General features: G+C 45.6%; 1 protein-coding gene across 3 annotated transcripts in view; it reads left to right on the top strand.

The window, feature by feature from the left end:
• LOC119188179 (uncharacterized) overlaps nucleotides 1-19056 on the top strand; it is a 139919-nt gene that overhangs the window by 27676 nt on the left and 93187 nt on the right. For all 3 annotated transcript variants that reach the window (XM_075894645.1, XM_037436101.2, XM_075894651.1), the window contains 3 exons: nucleotides 3473-3625; nucleotides 12250-12453; nucleotides 17074-17357. In XM_075894645.1, the coding sequence (XP_075750760.1) occupies nucleotides 3473-3625; nucleotides 12250-12453; nucleotides 17074-17357 (641 nt within the window). The remainder of the gene's footprint in view (nucleotides 1-3472; nucleotides 3626-12249; nucleotides 12454-17073; nucleotides 17358-19056) is intronic.

Raw genomic sequence — 19056 nt, 5'->3', positions numbered from 1 at the left:
TTGGCGCGTAGGCGATTCCCACTGCCACACGCCAAATTAAACAGGGCTTAGGAAGTCACCCTACGTTTACTCCAAACCGGTACTTAGACTACTCTGTATTTTCTACATAAAATTCTCCCTGACAGTGAAATTCAAGACAAGTGTGACGCATGCGATGGCATCATTGGGATCAGACACATGCTGGCAGGCTGTCCCGCGACTCTCGCCGACCCCGAAGAACAATGGCTTTACTGGCAGACGATGGTGCGAAGCGCGTTTTATCAAGACCAAATACGGGCAGTCCAGAAGGTCCACGATGAGGCCATAAGGCTCAACCTGACGGTAAACGCGGCCCGTCACGGTCTGAACCGGGCTTCAGAACACAAAGTTTTATGAATGAATGAAAAAGCAAGTTTCATGTCTCTAGCTTTCCTACAACAAAAGTTAGAAAGTTTAGAAGTTCATCCTTCCATTATCAAGGAACAATAATTTTTGTAATTTTTTTTTATTTTATGGCGTCCTTAGTTAGAGTACCTTAGTAACCTAAGCTTCACCAATGACATTGCATTGCTGAGTAACTCAGAGGACGAATTGCAAGTCATGATTACGGAGTTATACAAGGAGAGCAGAAAGGTGGATTTTACAATTAATCTGCAGGAAACGAAAGTAATCTACAACAACCTCGGAAGAGAGCAGCGCTTCGAGATAGGTAATAGTGCACTTCAAGTTGTAAAGGACTGTCTACTTAGGACAGGTAATAACCGCGGAGCCGAACCACGAGATTGAAGTAACTAGAAGAATAAGAATGGGGTCGAGCACATTTAGCAAGCACTCTCACATTATGACAGGTAGATTGCCACTATTCCTCATGAGGAAGGTATGTAACAGCTGTATCTTGCCGGTACTTAGCTGCGGTGCAGAAACCTGGGGACACACAAAGAGGGTTCAGCTTAAATTGAGGACGACGCAGCGAGCAATGGAAAGAAAAATGGTAGGTGTAACCTTAAGAGACAAGAAGAGAGCAGAGTGATTAGGGAACAAACGGGGGTTAAAGAGATCATAGTTGAAATCAAGAAGAGCAAATGGACATGGGCCGGGCATCTAGCGCGTAGACAGGATAACCGCTGGTCATTAAGGGTAACTAACTGGATTCCCAGAGAAGGCAAGCGAGTTAGGGGAAGACAGAAGGTTAGGTGGGCAGATGAGATTAAGAAGTTTGCGGGTATAAATTGGCAGCAGCAAGCACAGGACCCGGTTAACTGGCGAAACATGGGAGAGGCTTTTGTCTTGCAGTGGACGTAGTCAGGCTGATGATGATGATGATGAAGAACCCTAGGTGATAGAAATTTCCGGAGCTCTCCACTATGGCGTCTCTCATAATCATATGGTGGTTTTGGGACGTTGAACCCCAGACATCAATCAATCGACTTCAAATGCAGCGCATTTAGCCTGACTGGGTACCCTCCGAGAGCTCCACTCACTGTCAACAACTCCACAGTTGCGGCACTCTGAAATCGGCTTCATCGCAAGTCCATATTCACGCTCACCTTTTTCAATAGAAATGGTCCCACTGCATGTCCGGCATTTAGCCGTTCTTTCAAGAAGCTTGTTTATCGCGGATAAGTAGACGATCCGGTAAGTAGCCGCCGACGGGTCCGAGTCCTCGTGCGCTGTTGCGAGTGTTCACAGCTTGCGCTTGCTCACCGAAGTTGCCGATAAGCTGCTGATCTTATCAGCACTCACTTTCTGCTGTTGCGCACGATCGGCGCTCGTCAAAAAGGTTGTGTCTTTCCTTATGCACTGCCTATCGCCGATGCCGTCCGAGGCGGCCGGAAAAACAGGCGGAGATGTCGGCGTTTCATCCGACGGATCGTGTTCCGTCGCCACGCCGTCTTGTACTAGGTGCGCGTCAGATATACCCGCGCCATTATATCTTTTTGCCGTAGATTTCTCGCGCTTTTTTCCAAACTTGTGAGCAGTGCAAAACTTGCGATACGGCTTCGGCATGATGAAAGGTTCAAGCCAGATTCACAACGTGGCCGAGAGCGTAGGCCTAACGCACTGACCCGGTAGCTGCCGGTGGCGTGCCTAAATGTACAGACTTGAGAGATGCTTGCTCCAATTTCTCGCTAGCTCGCGCGGGTTCAGGAAGACGACGAGAACAATGACATGTGAGCGCGAGATACGCTCACCGTTTCACGTGCGCTCTACTGCCACACGCAGCAGACAGCTCGGGAGGCCTGGCGAATCGGAAGGCGCAATGTAGTCGCGTGTGTTGACCCCACCAATAGGCTCACACGATGGTGCTTTTTTTTTTTTTTTTTTTTTACGCGGATTCACGCTGTGCATACTGAGTGGACGAAAACAAGCGTAGCGGGATATGAAAGGAAAAGGGCGGCTCTTTCGAAAGCGACCAAAGCTGCTGCTGTAGCAAGCGTAGAACGACAACACCGTGGCGCTGAAAAAGCCCATTTTTTACACGTTCATCGTCAAAAATTCAGCTCTATGATGTTGCACAAACTACTCTCATGGCTAAATTACCAATATAGGAGGCGTGAAAATCGGCGAGATTATGCAGCGATAGTGGGAGAATCCAAATAAAGCATTTTCAAAAAATTTTATTTTTTAGCGATTTTCAGTCTCAAAGACCCACTTGTCCCCTTAAGCATATTGTTATGAGATAGCAACATGAAAGTGTTTGTGGCTAAGTTGTTGAAGTGCTGAAGGGGTCCTTTACGGTGTTGTTATCAAGAATGAGGCAGTGCAGATGTCAAATTGTATTCATGACTTGATTTGGTGCAACCCAAGTGTTGTGGACAACACTTTGCTCGTGGAAGGGAACAATTTTTATGTCCTCAGCTGCATCTTTCACAAAAATAAGTTTGTTATAAAGTATATTCCTAACACTATATCTATTGCAAGAGTATTTTCGTTATATTCAGGTTCATTTATCGAGGTTTGAGTGTATAAAAACATCCGAAATTTTGGATGCTGAAAATCTTCGATGTCTGATTGTTCGAACCTTCTGCCCGAATTTCAGGTCCAAAACTGCGTTAATAGAGCCTCCACCTTTACCTTATCGTCTCCATGTTGGAACCAGAATTTTCTCAATACATTTGCATTCATAGTAGGAGTGCCTGAGAGGCGGCTTTACCGCCATACAAGTGTGATGAGGTGAAGCATATTGAAAAATCTGAAGAAGCCATTGTCAGTTGGATAGGACGGTATTTGTATTCGGAAAGTTCGAATACTTCTAATCGTAAAATTGTAGTGCCAATCGAATTGAATAGCAAACACTATTAGAAAGATATTCAAAAATTGGATTTTTTACACACCCTTATTCGTTCATAGAATAATAATAGTATCTCTCATTGGTAAGTGGGCATCTCATAGCAAACTCTTATGCAGGTACTATAAAGGTTGCACTGTGGCATTTATGGAAAAGTTTCACATTTTCTTTGTCTTACGTTGGCACCTTATGTGCTTATTGCAGATGGTGGAGCTTCTGCTGCAGAACAATGCGACCTGCAACTTCTTCGACAAGCGTGATCGTCGGGCCATCCACTGGGCTGCCTACATGGGTCATACAGAGGTTATTTCTCTACTGGTCAGCCACGGAGCTGATGTCAATGTGCGAGACAAAGACGTACGTTCCCCTACGCATCATTGTGTCCTGTTTCAAATTGATATGTTACGTTCGAAAGGCTAATTTTGTTGCACATGCTTGACTGCCTGCTAATAGACCTAAGCCTTCGGATGCCTTGTTGCACTTCTAAAATGTGCGAAAGGTCAGTTCAACACATGGTTAATGCCTACTTCAGTAATACAGTAAAAGCTCGTTAATTGGGATTTCACGGGACTGGAAAACTGTCCAAATTAACGGAATTAACGAATGAACAGGGAAAACAACATTTAAAATCAAGCTGCAGAAGCATACCTTTATTTGTTGAAGTATTTTGTAATTGTCGTCTGCATTTTCACGCAGATTCCGGCTGACATCACAATTTTTCTTAACTGTTCCAAATGGCCAACAGCACGCAAGCTGTCGGGAGTGTTCAGGCAAGCGTCCTCTAATATTAACAGCGCCTCCGAGACTTCCCGTGAGGTGCGATGAGGTCGCGGCTGTATCTCCTCGCATGATTCTTCGTCGGAATCGTGGTCTTCATGGGCGCCCGTGACATCATTAATAATTGTACGTGGACTTGAGGCAGGGTTGGAGGGAGACGAGGAGGAAGAAGAGGTTAGAAATAAAGAAGATGGCTGACACCCCAGCCTAGTACTGTGTATTATTACAAATTGGCGCAGCCGCGTATACTTTCTGTGCGGACATTCAAGATGTGGTTGGACTTCAGCATTGAAGCAAATCAACGCGGTGGCATCCGGATCTTGACCGCAACGCCTCAAGATGAAGAGGAACTAGCTCTTCCGGAAGCAGTGAGCACTGACGCATTTGTTTCCTATATAAGCACTAAAATGAAGCTCACTCCAGACCATTTACATGCTAAAAGAACGGTGAGGATCAACATGAAACTTCAGGATTATGAGAATTTCGTGCTGACTCCAGTAAGAAACGACACGAAGCCTGCTACCGCTGCTTCGCCTGACCGTTCCATCAAGCTGATCAACAAGTTTCTTGAACTGCACCAAAAACAGAATAGGCAGCAAAATGATTTATTGCGCTTGCTTGTAAACGCGACGGAAAGATTAAGCAGACCGAGTCACGAACAAGTGAAGCCAGACATGTTTGACGGAGAGTCTAGTAGTCCCGAGTCCTGGCTCACGTTTTACGAGTATGCATGCAATGAAAACTACTGGCACAGCGACGAAGATAAAGTGAAAAACATGCGACTATTCCTATCGGGCATAGCAAAGAGTTGGTACGAATGGCATCTCAACGCTCACAGCAACAAACCATGGACAGAGTGGAAAGCAAGCTTTCTGAGCTCCTTCAGCGAGAACAAGGTGTTGCTATGGGACAAAGCAATCTCGTTCAAATACAGGTTTGGATCTGCACTCAGCTATTTTTATGAGAAAAGGCGCTTGCTACAGCTGGCGGACTCATCTTTGCCTGAGACGTCTGTGGTTCCGCTTATCATTCATGGTTTAAGTCTGGACCTCCAGAAGCAAATACAAATGCGAGGACCCAAGACGGTCGAAGAACTCTGCAGGGAATGCGAAACCTCTACCTCCAGGACCTAGGAACCCAGCTTTAACCCCAGACACCTGCTGCAAGCAATACCAGGGCCGCACCAGCTGAGGAACGACACCCGCTTGCAAGCTGGAGACCTACTGCAACACCCATATCCTTTGTCAATGCAACATTGTTGTGGGAGGGAACTGAAGAACTTAAGTTCCATAACGGAAAGTTCACAGTCCCAGAAACAATGGTGCCTCGAATTTTGGAGCTCTATCACGACTCCCCGCACTCAGGTGGACATGATGGCTTTTGGAGGACATATTACAAGATTCGTCAGCGTTTCCAGTGGAAACACATGAAAGAGGACGTTCTACGGTATGCTCAGTCTTGTCATCAATGTGAAGTTCACAAAGCCAAGTACCTTCAGAGAACAGACGAGATGGTTTTGCCGCAACATTCCGACGTACCATTTGAAGTCATTCATCTGGATTTCGCAGAGCTCAAAAAGAAGGCTGCAGGAGTAAGAACGCAGTCTTTCCTAGTGGCAGTAGACCAGTGCACAAGAATAGTGGCTACATGGCCGGGAAGGGAAGACGCAAATAATGTGATCGCTCTTTTGAGTCGAGAGATGTTCAAGAATACAAAAATAGTAATATCAAACAATGGGCCAGCGTTTCTCAGTCAGCGTTTGCAAGGTTGGGCGAAGGAACGAGGAGTTGTATTGCGACGCTGCGCTCCGTACCATCCTGCAGGAAATGGCATGGCTGAAAGAATCATTCGGGATTTGAAGCAGTTCATTTCAATGTGTCCAGGTTTTCAGGGTGGATGGAAGTGCTGCTTGAAGGCAGCTGTCGCTCATCACAATCGGTCGCACACTGCGAGCATCGGCTGTAGTCCATATTTTGCAGCGTTCGGAAAGCTACCAGTGCTTCCTGCTGATCAAGAACTTTGCATTGCAGACCGCCTGCAATTGTGCGAAAAACAAAAACCTTCGGAAGCCTACCAGCGATACTGGGAAAGTATGAAGAGGAACTTTGACCGTCGCCACAACACGCCGATACCTCCGATACAACTGAACGATCTGGTGCTTGTCAGATAAGGCCTTCCCGGCACAAAGCAGGTGTACATGGGACCTTATCGCGTGGTGCAGATCGCAGTGCAACATGGCGTTCTCAAAAGGGTCGGTTACACCAACGATGATGGTGTGCTGGAGTTAGCGACCATTGGAAACGTTTTCAAGTATCACCCCAGGAGGGATGAGTCTTCAAATAGGGGGAGTGTACGTGGACTTGAGGCAGGGATGGAGGGAGACGAGGAGGAAGACGAGGAGGAAGAAGAGGTTAGAAATAAAGAAGATGGCTGACACCCCAGCCTAGTACTGTGTATTATTACAATAATCTCTTGATCGGTCAGGAGACCACTCGTGGCGACACCATGATCAATCGCGATGTAGTCCTGAAAGGTCACATCTGTGGGAAGGACAGCATCGAAAGTCGGGCAGTCATCATCGGTGGACTCGGCGGACACCTCCTCGATGCCATCGTCAGCTACTGCTGCATGCCCGGGCCTCACAAAACCGCTGTGCCGAAAACAGTTGGCGATGACTTGCGGTGGAGTGTTTTTCCTTACGTGGGCGATGGTGTGCACTGCGCAGAGTAAGTCCACTTGATACAACTTTCCAGCTTCTGAGCATAGGATCATTCGCTCCAGCAGGCGCTTGCGGTACTTCGACTTCACGTAGTGAATGATACCCTGGTCCATCGGCTGAAGAGCAGACGTAGTGTTGGGCGGCAAAAAAATTACTTTGATGCTCTTCAGTTCGACTGTACAGTTATGGGCACTGCAGTTGTCAACAACCATAATTATCTTGCGGTCCTTCGACGTGAAGTGCCGGTCCAACTGCTGCAGTCAGCCGCGAAAAATGTCCGATGTCATTCATGCCTTCCTGTTCGCTGTGTACTCGACAGGAAGGCTTCTGACGTTCTTAAAACAACGTGGCTTAAGCGCCTTCCCAACGACAAGTAGTGGCAAGCGCTCCGTGCCAGTCATGTTGGCGGCAAGAAGCACAGTTATCCTTTGCTTGCACTTCTTGCCACCAATGCACGCGTCCCCTTTGAAAGTCACCATCTTGTCGGGCAGAGCTCTGAAAAATAGAGCAGTTTCATCTGCATTGAACACGTCACGTGGTTCATATGTGGCGATGTGCTCCAGCAACTTCACATTTCTCCACTCGGTGGTCACGCTTTCGTCAACACTGGCCTTTTCGCCGCACACACTCCTGAAGACAAGTTCGTGTCTCTCTCGAAACCTCGCAAACCACCCTTCTGACGCTTTGAACGATTCAATGTTCATCATTGCAGCGTACTTCTCACCCTGCGCCATGATGAGAGGTCCGCTCAAAGGCAGATGCGCATTGCGACAGTGAGTAATCCACCGTAGCAAAGCTTCTTCGAGCTGGGGATGAGCTGCGGTTCGCAACCGCTTTCTAGAGGCATGAAGCTTCTCGCTTTCGAAGGCTTGTCGAATCTGTTGTTCATTTTTCACGTACGTTCCCAACGTGCTCCGCTTCACGTTGTACTTGGTCATAGCCTGCTGTCGCGATTCGCCGTTCTTCAGTGCTTCCAAAATTTCCACTTTAGTCACCAAGTTCTTCGTGTCGTAGTTCGGCCGCTTTTTCGGCGTTGCCATCACTGTAGCGCACGATGGTGGTGGCATGCAAATACGGTCACAATGGAAGAAAAAGGGAACTCCGCAAGAAGAGATTGTTCCAACACGACAATACAAGGAAAATTGGCGTCGGAGGCCCTGAGTGGAGAAGAAAGAAGACGCCGACGTTCGGTGACGCTGTGATCGCCCCCACTAGTTGATGATGATGGCGATGCCACTCAGGTTTCGGTTTCACTCCAGTGGTGCCAGCGCTGCTTTATCACACTCTTGTGTAGCAGCAGCCGTCAGCATTTGTCCGAATTAAGCGGTGCGGAGCCGAATTCCGACGAAATAACGAAGGTTTGGTCCCATAGATTAACATGCACTTTGGCCTGGACCAATAGAGCCGTCCGAATTTCTGAATTAACGGGTGTCGAATTAACGAGCTTTTACTGTATTGCACTCACTTAATTAGGAGACCCAATACTTTGCTAGCTAAAAGGGGCATGCATTTTTTAGAACTTGGTTTAAAACCATTTCATAAGGCTCATCATTCATAAACTTTTACTGTCATGCTTTTGATCTTTGGCCAGTGCTTTACAAATAAGGCACGTCATGGGTCTTACAGCAAATGCTAGGTCGAAAAACGTGGATTGTCTCAAAACCATCATTTATGCTGCCTTGTATTATGTGCTGCTAAGCTGGTTATTATCTGTGTCACACAGGTGCGCGAAACGTCTCTTACGAAGTTAAAAGGTTTTTAATGAAGAGGTGTTACGGCACAGGCACATGGCACGAACGATCTCCTTTTAGTGTTATCTTTAGCAGATGCTACCAAAAGCGTGGCGCTAGCAATAAAACGATGTTTGCCGATATAGAAATTGAAGAATTGTTGTGTTGCTCGGTTTTTAAAATAAATTTAAGCATAAGAGATGAAGAAACCCCAATATAAAGGTTTGTTGCACAAGTTAAAGAAGCGTTTATCTTTTCACAGTCCGATTACACTCCAGGTGTCCGCCTCCGACCATTGCAGACACGGGTTTTTCTGTGTGCCACCGGCTACTTAATCCCTGGGGTCGGATATAGACGCTCAGACTACTGGAATACTGAGTATCCACACGGCTCCCGCTTGTTAAAAATAGAATGCACGAGTTTGAGCGTCCCGATATGATATTTCGGATGCGTTCTATAACTCTGTCAGAGAAGTTCTCTTCGGCACTGTGAAGGCTACAGGGCCCCTTAGTCAAGGGCGATGAGCTCCTTCACATTAATTCATCCATGTTGCGTGGTCCACTAAGCATCCCCCTGGCGTCTGCGCGCACACATTCAAAGAGCAGACGGCAGCGTTGGAAATATTAAACATGGCTGCGCCCATTGAGCCTTGTACCTTCTGTTCCGAGTTCATCACATCGTCGTCGTGTGCTCTAAGGCACGTAAGTTCCAGACTGACGCTTGTAATTGTTTCAGGTTTATTTCTTAGAGCTTCGGCTGCAATGTATTCGCAACTGCACTGCACTATTTCCATAAACCACTATCAAATTATCTGTGCTTTAGTCTTAGCAGGCAGAGTTAAAAAAGCAACTAATTTCTCCAATAACGAAAAAGCCTACCTGACACTTTCTCCTTATCGTGAGATGGCTCAAAGCGATAGCTAAGTAGACCATTCATTTATTTATGTGAGCATCGAGGACAAGTTTCAACTGAAGTGGGCGGTCGAAACTGCAAGGGTGCTGCCACGTTGGAAATGTACTGGTGCACATTGGTTTCAAGGCTACTCTTACCGCCGTGAAAGAACTCATCGAACAATGTTTCCAAAAGAGACAACTTAGGAAAAGAGATAGCTCTGTGTCGTGTGTCTGTGCGTAGAACTCTTTTTCGAAAACGGTCTTTTTACTCAAAAGGTTTTTTGTGCCCGTGTGTCACGGGTATAAGTTATTGTATATTTCGGCCTAACCTGTGTCATTTAATGTGCACCGAAGTTTGGGAGGCAGCAATGTGGACTTCAGGTCAAATGCAGGTACAATAAAACCTTGTTAATTCAAACTCGGTTATTCCGAAATATTGCTTGATTCAAAAGATATCAGTAATCCCGTATTTCGCAATATAAGTCTGAGTGGTTAATTTGAAGTGGCAGTCAGCACCAGTCTGGGTAATTCGAAAACTTATGTGCCATGTGCCGATTTCCAATCTCAATTAGGCTGCGAATCCGTGGTAATTGGGGCCCTTAAGAGCCACAAGGCAATGCAGTTTAGCGATACTAATGAGTGACATAATGCATCTCGATTAGGCTTCTACAAGTGCGGAAGAAAAAAAAACCACCACAAGCTGTTTGCAAAATAGAAGACGTGCTTCACTGCACCACAGTAATGACGCGCGGGCAGCATGTAGCATGCTTCCCGTAACGTCAGTTCATCATGATTTACCCATTCTTTATGGGAATATAAAAAATTAACAAAAGTCAGACTGGTGCAGTTTGTGATGTTCTGGTGCAGTTTGTGATGTTTGTGATGTCCAGCAATTTGCGCACTTGCTGAGCCATTGCTAGGTTGTTGCTGCAGCAATTTTCGCACTTACACTGCTGGCGGAGTTCCTGCCTGTAATGCCTACTTCAAAAACTTCAATGATCATGTTTTCTTGCCAAAACACATTGAAAATTCTGCCACACTGGTGGAAATAAATTCTTTATTTTAACCACAAAGAACAGGTTGCATCATGACGTGCTGATATGCTGCCCGCGTGTCACCACTGAGGTGCGGGAAGCACGCACGTCTTTCGCGTGAGCGCGCATTTTAGTTAATCACAAAACTTTTTTTTTCCCCCGTTAGCCGCAGTAGTGCCTGTCCATCACCCATGTTTGTGGCAAAATTGGGCCCAGGTGTAGTGGGAAACTCATGGAGCTGCGAACTAGCTGGCACAGCAAATAACCACCTCTGATTACTTTCACTAATTCAAAGTTTCTTGCATCCCACTTTTTGTATATTGCATTAATTCGAAAGCCCGCCTAATAAAAAAAATTCTCACAGTCCCAGTGAATTTGAATTAATAAGGTTTTACTGTAGTGGACATTCTAGTAGTAGGTGGTGTGTTTGTGCACTATAATTATAGATTTAGGGAAAGCTTGTGATATGTATGTCAGATATGTCAGGGCTTTTGAAGGAAGTGAGTAAGTAGAGTCCTACACAAAGGGAAATGCAGTTGGTGATACTAGGAAATTAGTTGACATTAGGATGTTTGTAGGGTCTGTCGAAGTGGTAAGACAAAGAGCAGGGATAAGTTGAAGTACCGTATTTACTCGCGAAATGAACCCACCCCCTTAATGAACCCACCCCCCACCTTGATTCTTGAAAAGGGGGGGAATTTTTTTAATTATCTGTTTATTTTATTTTGCTGTGATAGCTAGTGTCATTAATTATCAAAACATCAAATCAAGCCATTATATGACAAAATAACAACACAATAAAAGCAAAAGATAGTATGCAATCATGCTAAACAATTGTGAGTGTGGACGACGTCAATTAAAATTTGAAAGTCGATCCTTGTACGGCAAAGCGCCATCTGTCGAATGCAAGAGAAACCTCTTTGCTGATGGCGCCACTCAAACACAGCAGCACAAAAACAAAATGCGTGGTGTCCAAAATGGCGCTCGCACGGCATCATGGAACACGCTGTGCGCTCGCCATCTCAAACCTATGCAAAGCGGAACTGCACCCATTGCGCCGATGGCGCATTGTGCACCTGCAGCGTCTAATGCAACGTTTGTGCGCCACCATCCGACGCTGCATTTTCGTTGTTGGGTTTGTCCTTGTGAACTTAGTTGGGACACCTGCTGCGCAGCACGCGTTCTGTCAATATGCTAGCTGCACGGCTGGTTACTAACAGCATGTGCTGAAGCATTAAAACCGAGCGGCTGGACGACTCTTCGGCGTCGATCCATGCACTTTCATTACGGGATGAAACAAAAAGAGCTTTGTGTTACAAAAAGAAATTTGTTGTGCATTTCACCGGTCAAAACAAGCAATGTCTTCATCCAAAATTTTTGTGTTATAACTCCCGTGACTTTTTTCTCCTGTGTAATGAACCCTCCCCCTAAATTGGCATAGACTTTTCTGAAAGAAGAAAAGTGGGTTCGTTACGCGAGTAAATACAATAGCTTTCGTCCTAAAGTATGCGTATAAAAGACTTTGAAAATAAACTGGCAAAGAAGGTAGCTAGCTTGCAATATTTTAGAGCTTAGCAATGTTCGCTTTAATTTGGGGAACTTCGCCGAGCACCGGATATACACTCATACCTCAATATAACGAACCTGGATATAACAAAATATCAGTTATAACAAAGTAAATTATAAATAGTCTTGCAATAGATGTAGGGCTAAGAATATACCTTTACAACGAATTTTCTAATATAACAAGCTTATTTTCGCGTAAGATGCAACTTTTTCATAATTGGGTATGAATGTGAATGGCGCCCACGTTCTTTCTTACTGGCAGTACTACACCCCTCTACACTGTGCGGCAGCCAATGGCCGTCTCAGTGCTCTGCGTCAGCTGCTGACCCTGGGTGCTGACGTGGATGCCCCGAACAGCTGTGGCAATAGTCCCCTGCATGTGGCATGCCTCAACGGCAAGGAGGACATCGCTGATGAGCTGCTTGCTGCTGGCGCCCACATCTCTGCAGTGAACTACCGTGGTCAGGTGAGGTTAAGACCAAGTTTTATGGCAGCACTTGGCTGCACACAAATTTTCTCCTCCTTTAACTTTTTTTTTAGTTATCTTGTTGTCGGCTGCAATAATGGTAACTTTTGGTCATCGTGCCGCTGTTGCTGAACACGAAAGTGTAAGTTCAAAAACGAAAAATAAGTAAGCTTGCGCCATTATTGTATGTAGTTACATTCACTGGGTTTCACTGCTGCCTCCTAAATCTCAAGTAGGTTCATGTCTGAAACACTCATGTCTCACAACTAATTTTTCGTTATTACAGTTAACCTAGATATAACCGAAATTGATAAATTCTCAGAAAACTTCGTTATAGAGAGGATTTCATTATACGCAGGTTCGGTACAGAAATTCAGAAAATAAACACACTATAAACAAAAGGGGGACTGAAGGCAGAGCAAATCCAAAACACTTATTATTTGTGGTTAAAAACTGCAACATTATTGCGATAGGAATTATATGGACACTCTCGGCAGGTTTTTGCCGCCGCCATGTTCTGTAACATGTCTAAATTGATAGCATGCCCCCAAGCATCGTAACTTTCATGAGAGGGTAAAAGCGCGCGAGCGCTGCTGAAGCAAAAATTAAATCAGTCCGCCCATCTCTGCCGTCCAGAAGGTGCATAAAATAACATCTCTGCATGTTACAACTGTCGTTTGAAGGCTCAAGCAGAAAGGAAATCACCAGTCTTGAACGAGCATGAAAAAGTACGAGGGGGGGGGGGGGGGGGGATTGCTGGCGCGCTTGCTATCTCTGCAAGTATGAGTGCGCTTTCAGTGAGAGGAGACTGTGTGAAAAGAGCACTTCTACCTGGAACGGCCATATTTGCTCACACCATCGTTTTGTAGGAGTTCGGCGATATTGGATTCAACAGAGTTGGCTGCCAGCCTTACTTTGTATAGCATTACAATTTTCTTGCTATCACTTTCATTGCATTCCATTGAACGCATTGTTGCGAGAAATAATCGGCTAATCGCTGTGGCGTCTCGAATTGGCGAGCGAGTGCCACGCTACGCTCTTGGAGTGAACTGACACAGAAGACGCGGTCGGTACAAACCAAACAACATGCATACATTTATTTAACTAATTTTAGAAGGACGATATCGTCCTCCAAATGGTACATCAGTCATTATCAACACGCCAAGTCATCATTACACAAAATTACCAAACACTCAAACAACATAACACAAGAGCACACAAAAGGCGGCGTCGCCAACGCTTCACTCACCACAAGGGCCTACCGCAGGCGGCCCGCGGTGCCGTTCGCGGCAACCATCATGCGCAGAAGAGGCTCGCTCAACTCTCGCTCGCCACCAAGACCTGCCTTCCGCCAGGGGTCACCGCCGGCGCTACCACTCTACCAACAGTGGTACTCAATGCGAACGCAACGCCATCTATCGCCCGACGGTCGTCACCCGACATGCGGCCTTGGGGCGAAACACGTGCGCCACACGGCGCAAACAACTTTATAGGGGCTGTCAGCACCCCCACATCGCGAAAGCTACAAACCTGCGAACTCTCGGCGTAGCGTAAAACAGAATGACCGTGGTCTTGGAGAGTTTCCATTAGCACCTAATCCGACATTCTCTGTGTTAAACAATGTTGGCGCAAACTTGGAAGAAGACCAAAGAAGAGACGTGAAACGATGTTTTACACAGCTACAAACCAACTAGCCCGACAGCATACAGTACTGGCATTCCCACAGCAGTGATGACACGGTTGTCCGTATTTAACAGCAAAAAAGGGGATTTTCAATGGACAATGGACACCAATGGAAATTTGGAAGGGAACGAAAATTCTTAATCTGAGGTTCGCTATAACGAGATTTGACTGTATATACCATATTTAGTCGCATAATTTTCGCACTTTTTTTTTACGGAAAATCGATGCAAAGTTGGGGGGTGCGAGAATTATGCGGGGAAAACTTTCCACGAAAACTTTACAAAGTGAAAAAGAAAACGAAGTGGCCGCAAATCGGGATTCTCACACCAGCAACTAACAGCAAGCTTTGAGAAGTACTAATTAAAACTTACCTCAACAATAAAAGCACAGGCTCAACACAAGGCAAGATTTATTTGAGACACAAAAATGCAAGCAAATAGTCGAGAATTAGAATACCATACACAAAGCTTGTGGGCGTTGCTGGCGTGGCAGTAGCGTTCGTTGCTCAACAGGGGCCCTCAAAAGGTAAGCGTGGAACGTCAATATTGGGCTGATAACTATTTACCAGAATCGTGAGCAGTTTCCTTCTGAAGAAACAAAATTTACCATCAATCCCAGTTTTAGGCACACGGCAGGCCCAACGTGTTTTGGTGGCTTTCAGATGTCGTCACTAGTAGCGAACACAAAACTAATATGCTCCAAAAGGCCTACCAGCGACCCTGTTGCCGTTGTTTAGATCATGTTCCATCACTTTCAACATGAAAGCAGCCGTGTAGCTTCAATATCGCCCCATAACGTGACAAGATTACCAACACAACATACAAAACACGCCGCAACGCGCACTTGCCACTTTGGCATGGCTTGGCTTGGATTAAATCTCCGTGCAATAGTAGTACACTTGATGCTTAAGAGATGACGCCAGATGGCACGTGCCATCATCAGCAGTGGCTGGAACGAGCAGATGGCCTTATTGCTGCAGTTTTTGGGGGTGTGATAATTACTCGAGGAAAAAAAATCATATTTTTGTTGGGCGATGTAGGGGGTGCGAGAATTGTGCGAGGATTATGCAAGTAAATACGGTACTTCTGGAAAGAAACATGGTTGAAATCAAAACAGCAAAATACAAGGTTTCATTTAGTGGTTAATGCTTACAAAATATAATTCAGTATTATGCAACATGATAGACCACCTTGTAACTCATTTTCCATCGGTTCTGTTAATTAGGCTTGTGTGAATACTTGAACTCACTTCTCTTTGAATTTAAATTATTGAAAATTTCGAAGTATTCAGAATAAACTAGTAGGTGTACCGTATTTACTCGCATAATCCTCGCACTTTTTTTGTCTGAAAACCAATGCAAAGTTAAAGGGTGCGGGAGTTACGCGGGGATAACTTTCCACGAAAACGTAGAGAGCGAAAAAGAAAACGAAGTGGCCACAAATCGGGACTCTCACACCAGCAGCTTACAGCAAGCTCTAAGAAGTACTAATTAGAACTTACCTCAACAAAAAAAAACAGAGGTTCAACACAAGAAAAGATTTATTTGAGACACAAAAAGTAGAAGCAAATAGTCGAGAATTAGAATACCACACGCAAAGCTTGTGGCCGTTGCGGGCGTAGCGGTAGCGTTCGTCGCTCAACAGGAGCCTTCAAAAGGTAAGCGTAGGGCATCAGTATTGGGCTGATGGCTATTTAACAGAATCGTCTGCAGTTTCCTTCTGAAATAAAGTTTACCATCAATCCCAGTTTTAAGGCAGACGGCAGGCCCAACGCGTCTTGGTGGCTTTCAGCTGCCGTCACCAGTAGCGAACACAAAACTCGTAGGCTCCGAAGAGCCTACCGGCAGCCCTGTTGCCGTTGTTTAGTGCATGATCCATCACTTGCAACTTGAAGCAGCCGTGTAGCTTCAGTATCGCCCCATAACGTGCCAAGATTACCGACACAACAAACAAAACACGCCGCAACGTGCACTGGCCACTTCAGCTTGGCCTGGATTGGATTGAATCTCGAAGCAATAGTACGCTTGATGCTTAAGAAATGGTGTGCTATCATCATCAGTGGCTGGAACGAGCTGACGACATTTTTGCGGCAGTTTTCGGGGGTGCGATAATTACTCAAGGAAAAAAAAAATCTTATTTTTCTTGGGCGATGTGGGGGTGCGAGAATTATGCGGGTGCGAGGATTACGCGAGTAAATACGGTATATAGTCCACATGTAACCCTCTGTAAAGGTGGCTTCACTGCACTTGAGGGAGGGGTGCTAAGCCATTCACACTGTTGCGAAACCCTACTTTAAGCTTGAATGAACATATTACCCTCTCTTCAATTCAGCATTTTTTAGTTTAAAAGCTTTTTATACAAGCTTATATGCTGTAAGTATAGTAAATTTTAAATTAAACATATTTTACAGATTATCACTTGCATTTTGCGAAAAGTCAAATCCTGCAACTATTAAAAGTTGTTTCCACTTCCTTTGAACCAAAAAGAATGACATTTGCTCATGCTTTGCTTAAATATTTAATTAATGTTGTGCAGGTTGGCTGGCTTATGACAAATATGTAGATATTTTTTCATTATAATATGTGATATGTACTGTTTGAATTTGCGTCAAACCTAAACTTCACTATTCACACAAGCCTACTGTTAAGAAAAAGAATGCTTCAAATTCTTGTGCAACATTTCTTTTTGGACTTGAGAAAACCCTAGCTTCTGAAAGAAGTCATGCAGCCGTACTCTTTAAGTGTGATGTGTGTGTTTTTCAGTAAAATATGGTTGATAGTTTGCACTGCATACGTGTGGTCCTTTTCTTGTCTCAGTCTTTTGCACCAATTTCTGGGATGATGCAGTAGCAGCTCGCTCAGCAAGCCACTCTTCTAAGTTCTTCGATACCCCTACATATCTCAACATTTTTCTCGCGGTTGCACTGGTCTGCTTGCAGACACCGTTGCATTACGCGGCAGCCTCAACACACGGTGCTGGCTGTCTCGAGGTTCTCCTGCGTCACAGAGGTGCCGTAGTGAACTGCCCCAGCCAGGATGGCCGCACACCATTGCACATGGCTGCAATACACGGCCGCTGCAGCCGTGCCCAGACTCTGTTGGAAGCCGGTGCCCATGTTGATGCTCAAGATGTGCAGGGCTGCACAGCGCTGCATGTTGCTGCCCGCCATGGGCATGACCTGTTGCTTGGGGGACTGCTGCTGGCTGGAGCTGCCTGTGACACGTATGATGCATCCTTTTCTTGTTTGTGTGTTTTTATTTTCTTTTATGGGATGCATGTGCACTTGCATATTCATGAGGCCCGTAACTTTGGATAGCACAAGGGGACATCTTCAGCTAGCCATCACTCTGGCAAAGTTACTTCAGGCCGACTACTGGAAAATATCAAGACCTCTTAGACAAGCTTGCAAACTTACTTAGAGCACTTCAGTTGTTTTTGGCTATGTTAAAGTAATGACACGTAATCTGGCAAAACACAAATCACAGAGGAAAATGAACTGCCAAGAGAATAAATTTCCAAACCTTAGAAGATAAACTGTGGTTTTCTCTCTGTCTACACACGTGCAGACACACACATACAGTAAAACTTCGCTAATTCGAACTCGCATAATTTGAAATTTCGGTTATTTCGAAGAACTTCTGTGGTCCTGTGTTTCTCAATGCAAATTTTACCGGATTATTTGAACAACCTGCGGGGTTTTATTCGGATAATTAGTAATTCCCACCGGCAGCAACGGACGTGAAACGGCCTTCCGGCGATGCTTAGCTCGGAAGTCGTTATTGTTGGAATACCGGATATAGGTTAAAATGCGTTCTTAGTTTCGTGTTTTCGACGTTCTCGTTTTTTACGTTTCACCGTTTTTCGTGCATTCCGTTTCATGTTTTTCACATAGCTCGCATGCTTCCGACCATTGGTCTTGTTTACTTCGCCTCCTACGCCTGCTTGTGTCGCGTGCGAAGTCCTGACCGCTTTTCGGACTCACGATCCCAAAGTACAAGACGCTGACAAACATATGCTCAAGGCATATGGGAAAACGCATTCGTCAAAGCGATCAAGGATTCGCTTCCCAACGTACTCGGACGTTGAGGTCACCTTGATGAAGTGGCTGCAGCACGCAAACGCAGCTCATCTTCCTGTGAACGCCACCATTCTTAGAAGGCCGATGACCTGGCACGGCGCTTTGGCCATGAAGGTTTTAAGTGCAGTAATGGTTGGTTCACCCGATTTAAAGAGCGAAATAACTGTACATACTTGACTGTGTGCGGGGAAAGCGGCAGCGCTGACACGAACGTCGTTGACAACTGGCAGATATGCACGCTGGCATTGCTGCTTCAGGAGTTTGGGGAGGACAATGTCTGCAACTTGGATGAGGCAGCCTTGTTCTACAAGATGCTTCCTACGAAAACATTTGCTGCCAAGGACTCCACTGTCTCGGGGAGAAAGCATTCCAAGGAAAGAATATATTGTTCAGTGCGAACATGTCTGGAACCCACAAGCTTCCACTGCTCTCAATCAACCGTTCGGATAAGCCTTGGTGCTTTAAGAACGCGTGCCTTCCTCCGAGGATTTGTCATGTACAGACATAACAAGAAGGCCTGGACGACAGCGATATTTGAGAAATACGTACGGTTCCTCGATCGTAAGTTTGCCGTCAAAGGACTGAAAGTGCTCTTTGTTATTGATAATTACCCGGCCCACGGGGACATCAGAAACCTGGAAGCTGTCAAGATCGTCTTCCTCCTGGCAAATACTACGGCCATATCACAGCCGATGGACCAAAGGGTGATCCTGCAAACGAGGAAGATTTACCGCCACCACCTATTGAAGCGGGTTCTGCTTTGCTTCGACATTGGGAAGCAATACCACATCGATCAGCTTGGTGCGATTTGTTTAATTGCCTTTGCCTGGAATGAGTTGGAGC

The sequence above is a fragment of the Rhipicephalus microplus genome, chromosome 1 (genome assembly GCF_043290135.1).
Source record: "Rhipicephalus microplus isolate Deutch F79 chromosome 1, USDA_Rmic, whole genome shotgun sequence".
In the NCBI taxonomy this organism is placed as follows: Eukaryota; Metazoa; Arthropoda; class Arachnida; order Ixodida; family Ixodidae; genus Rhipicephalus; species Rhipicephalus microplus.
Note: the sequence above shows the minus strand (reverse complement) of the source record. Positions and strands in the feature narration are given on the sequence as shown.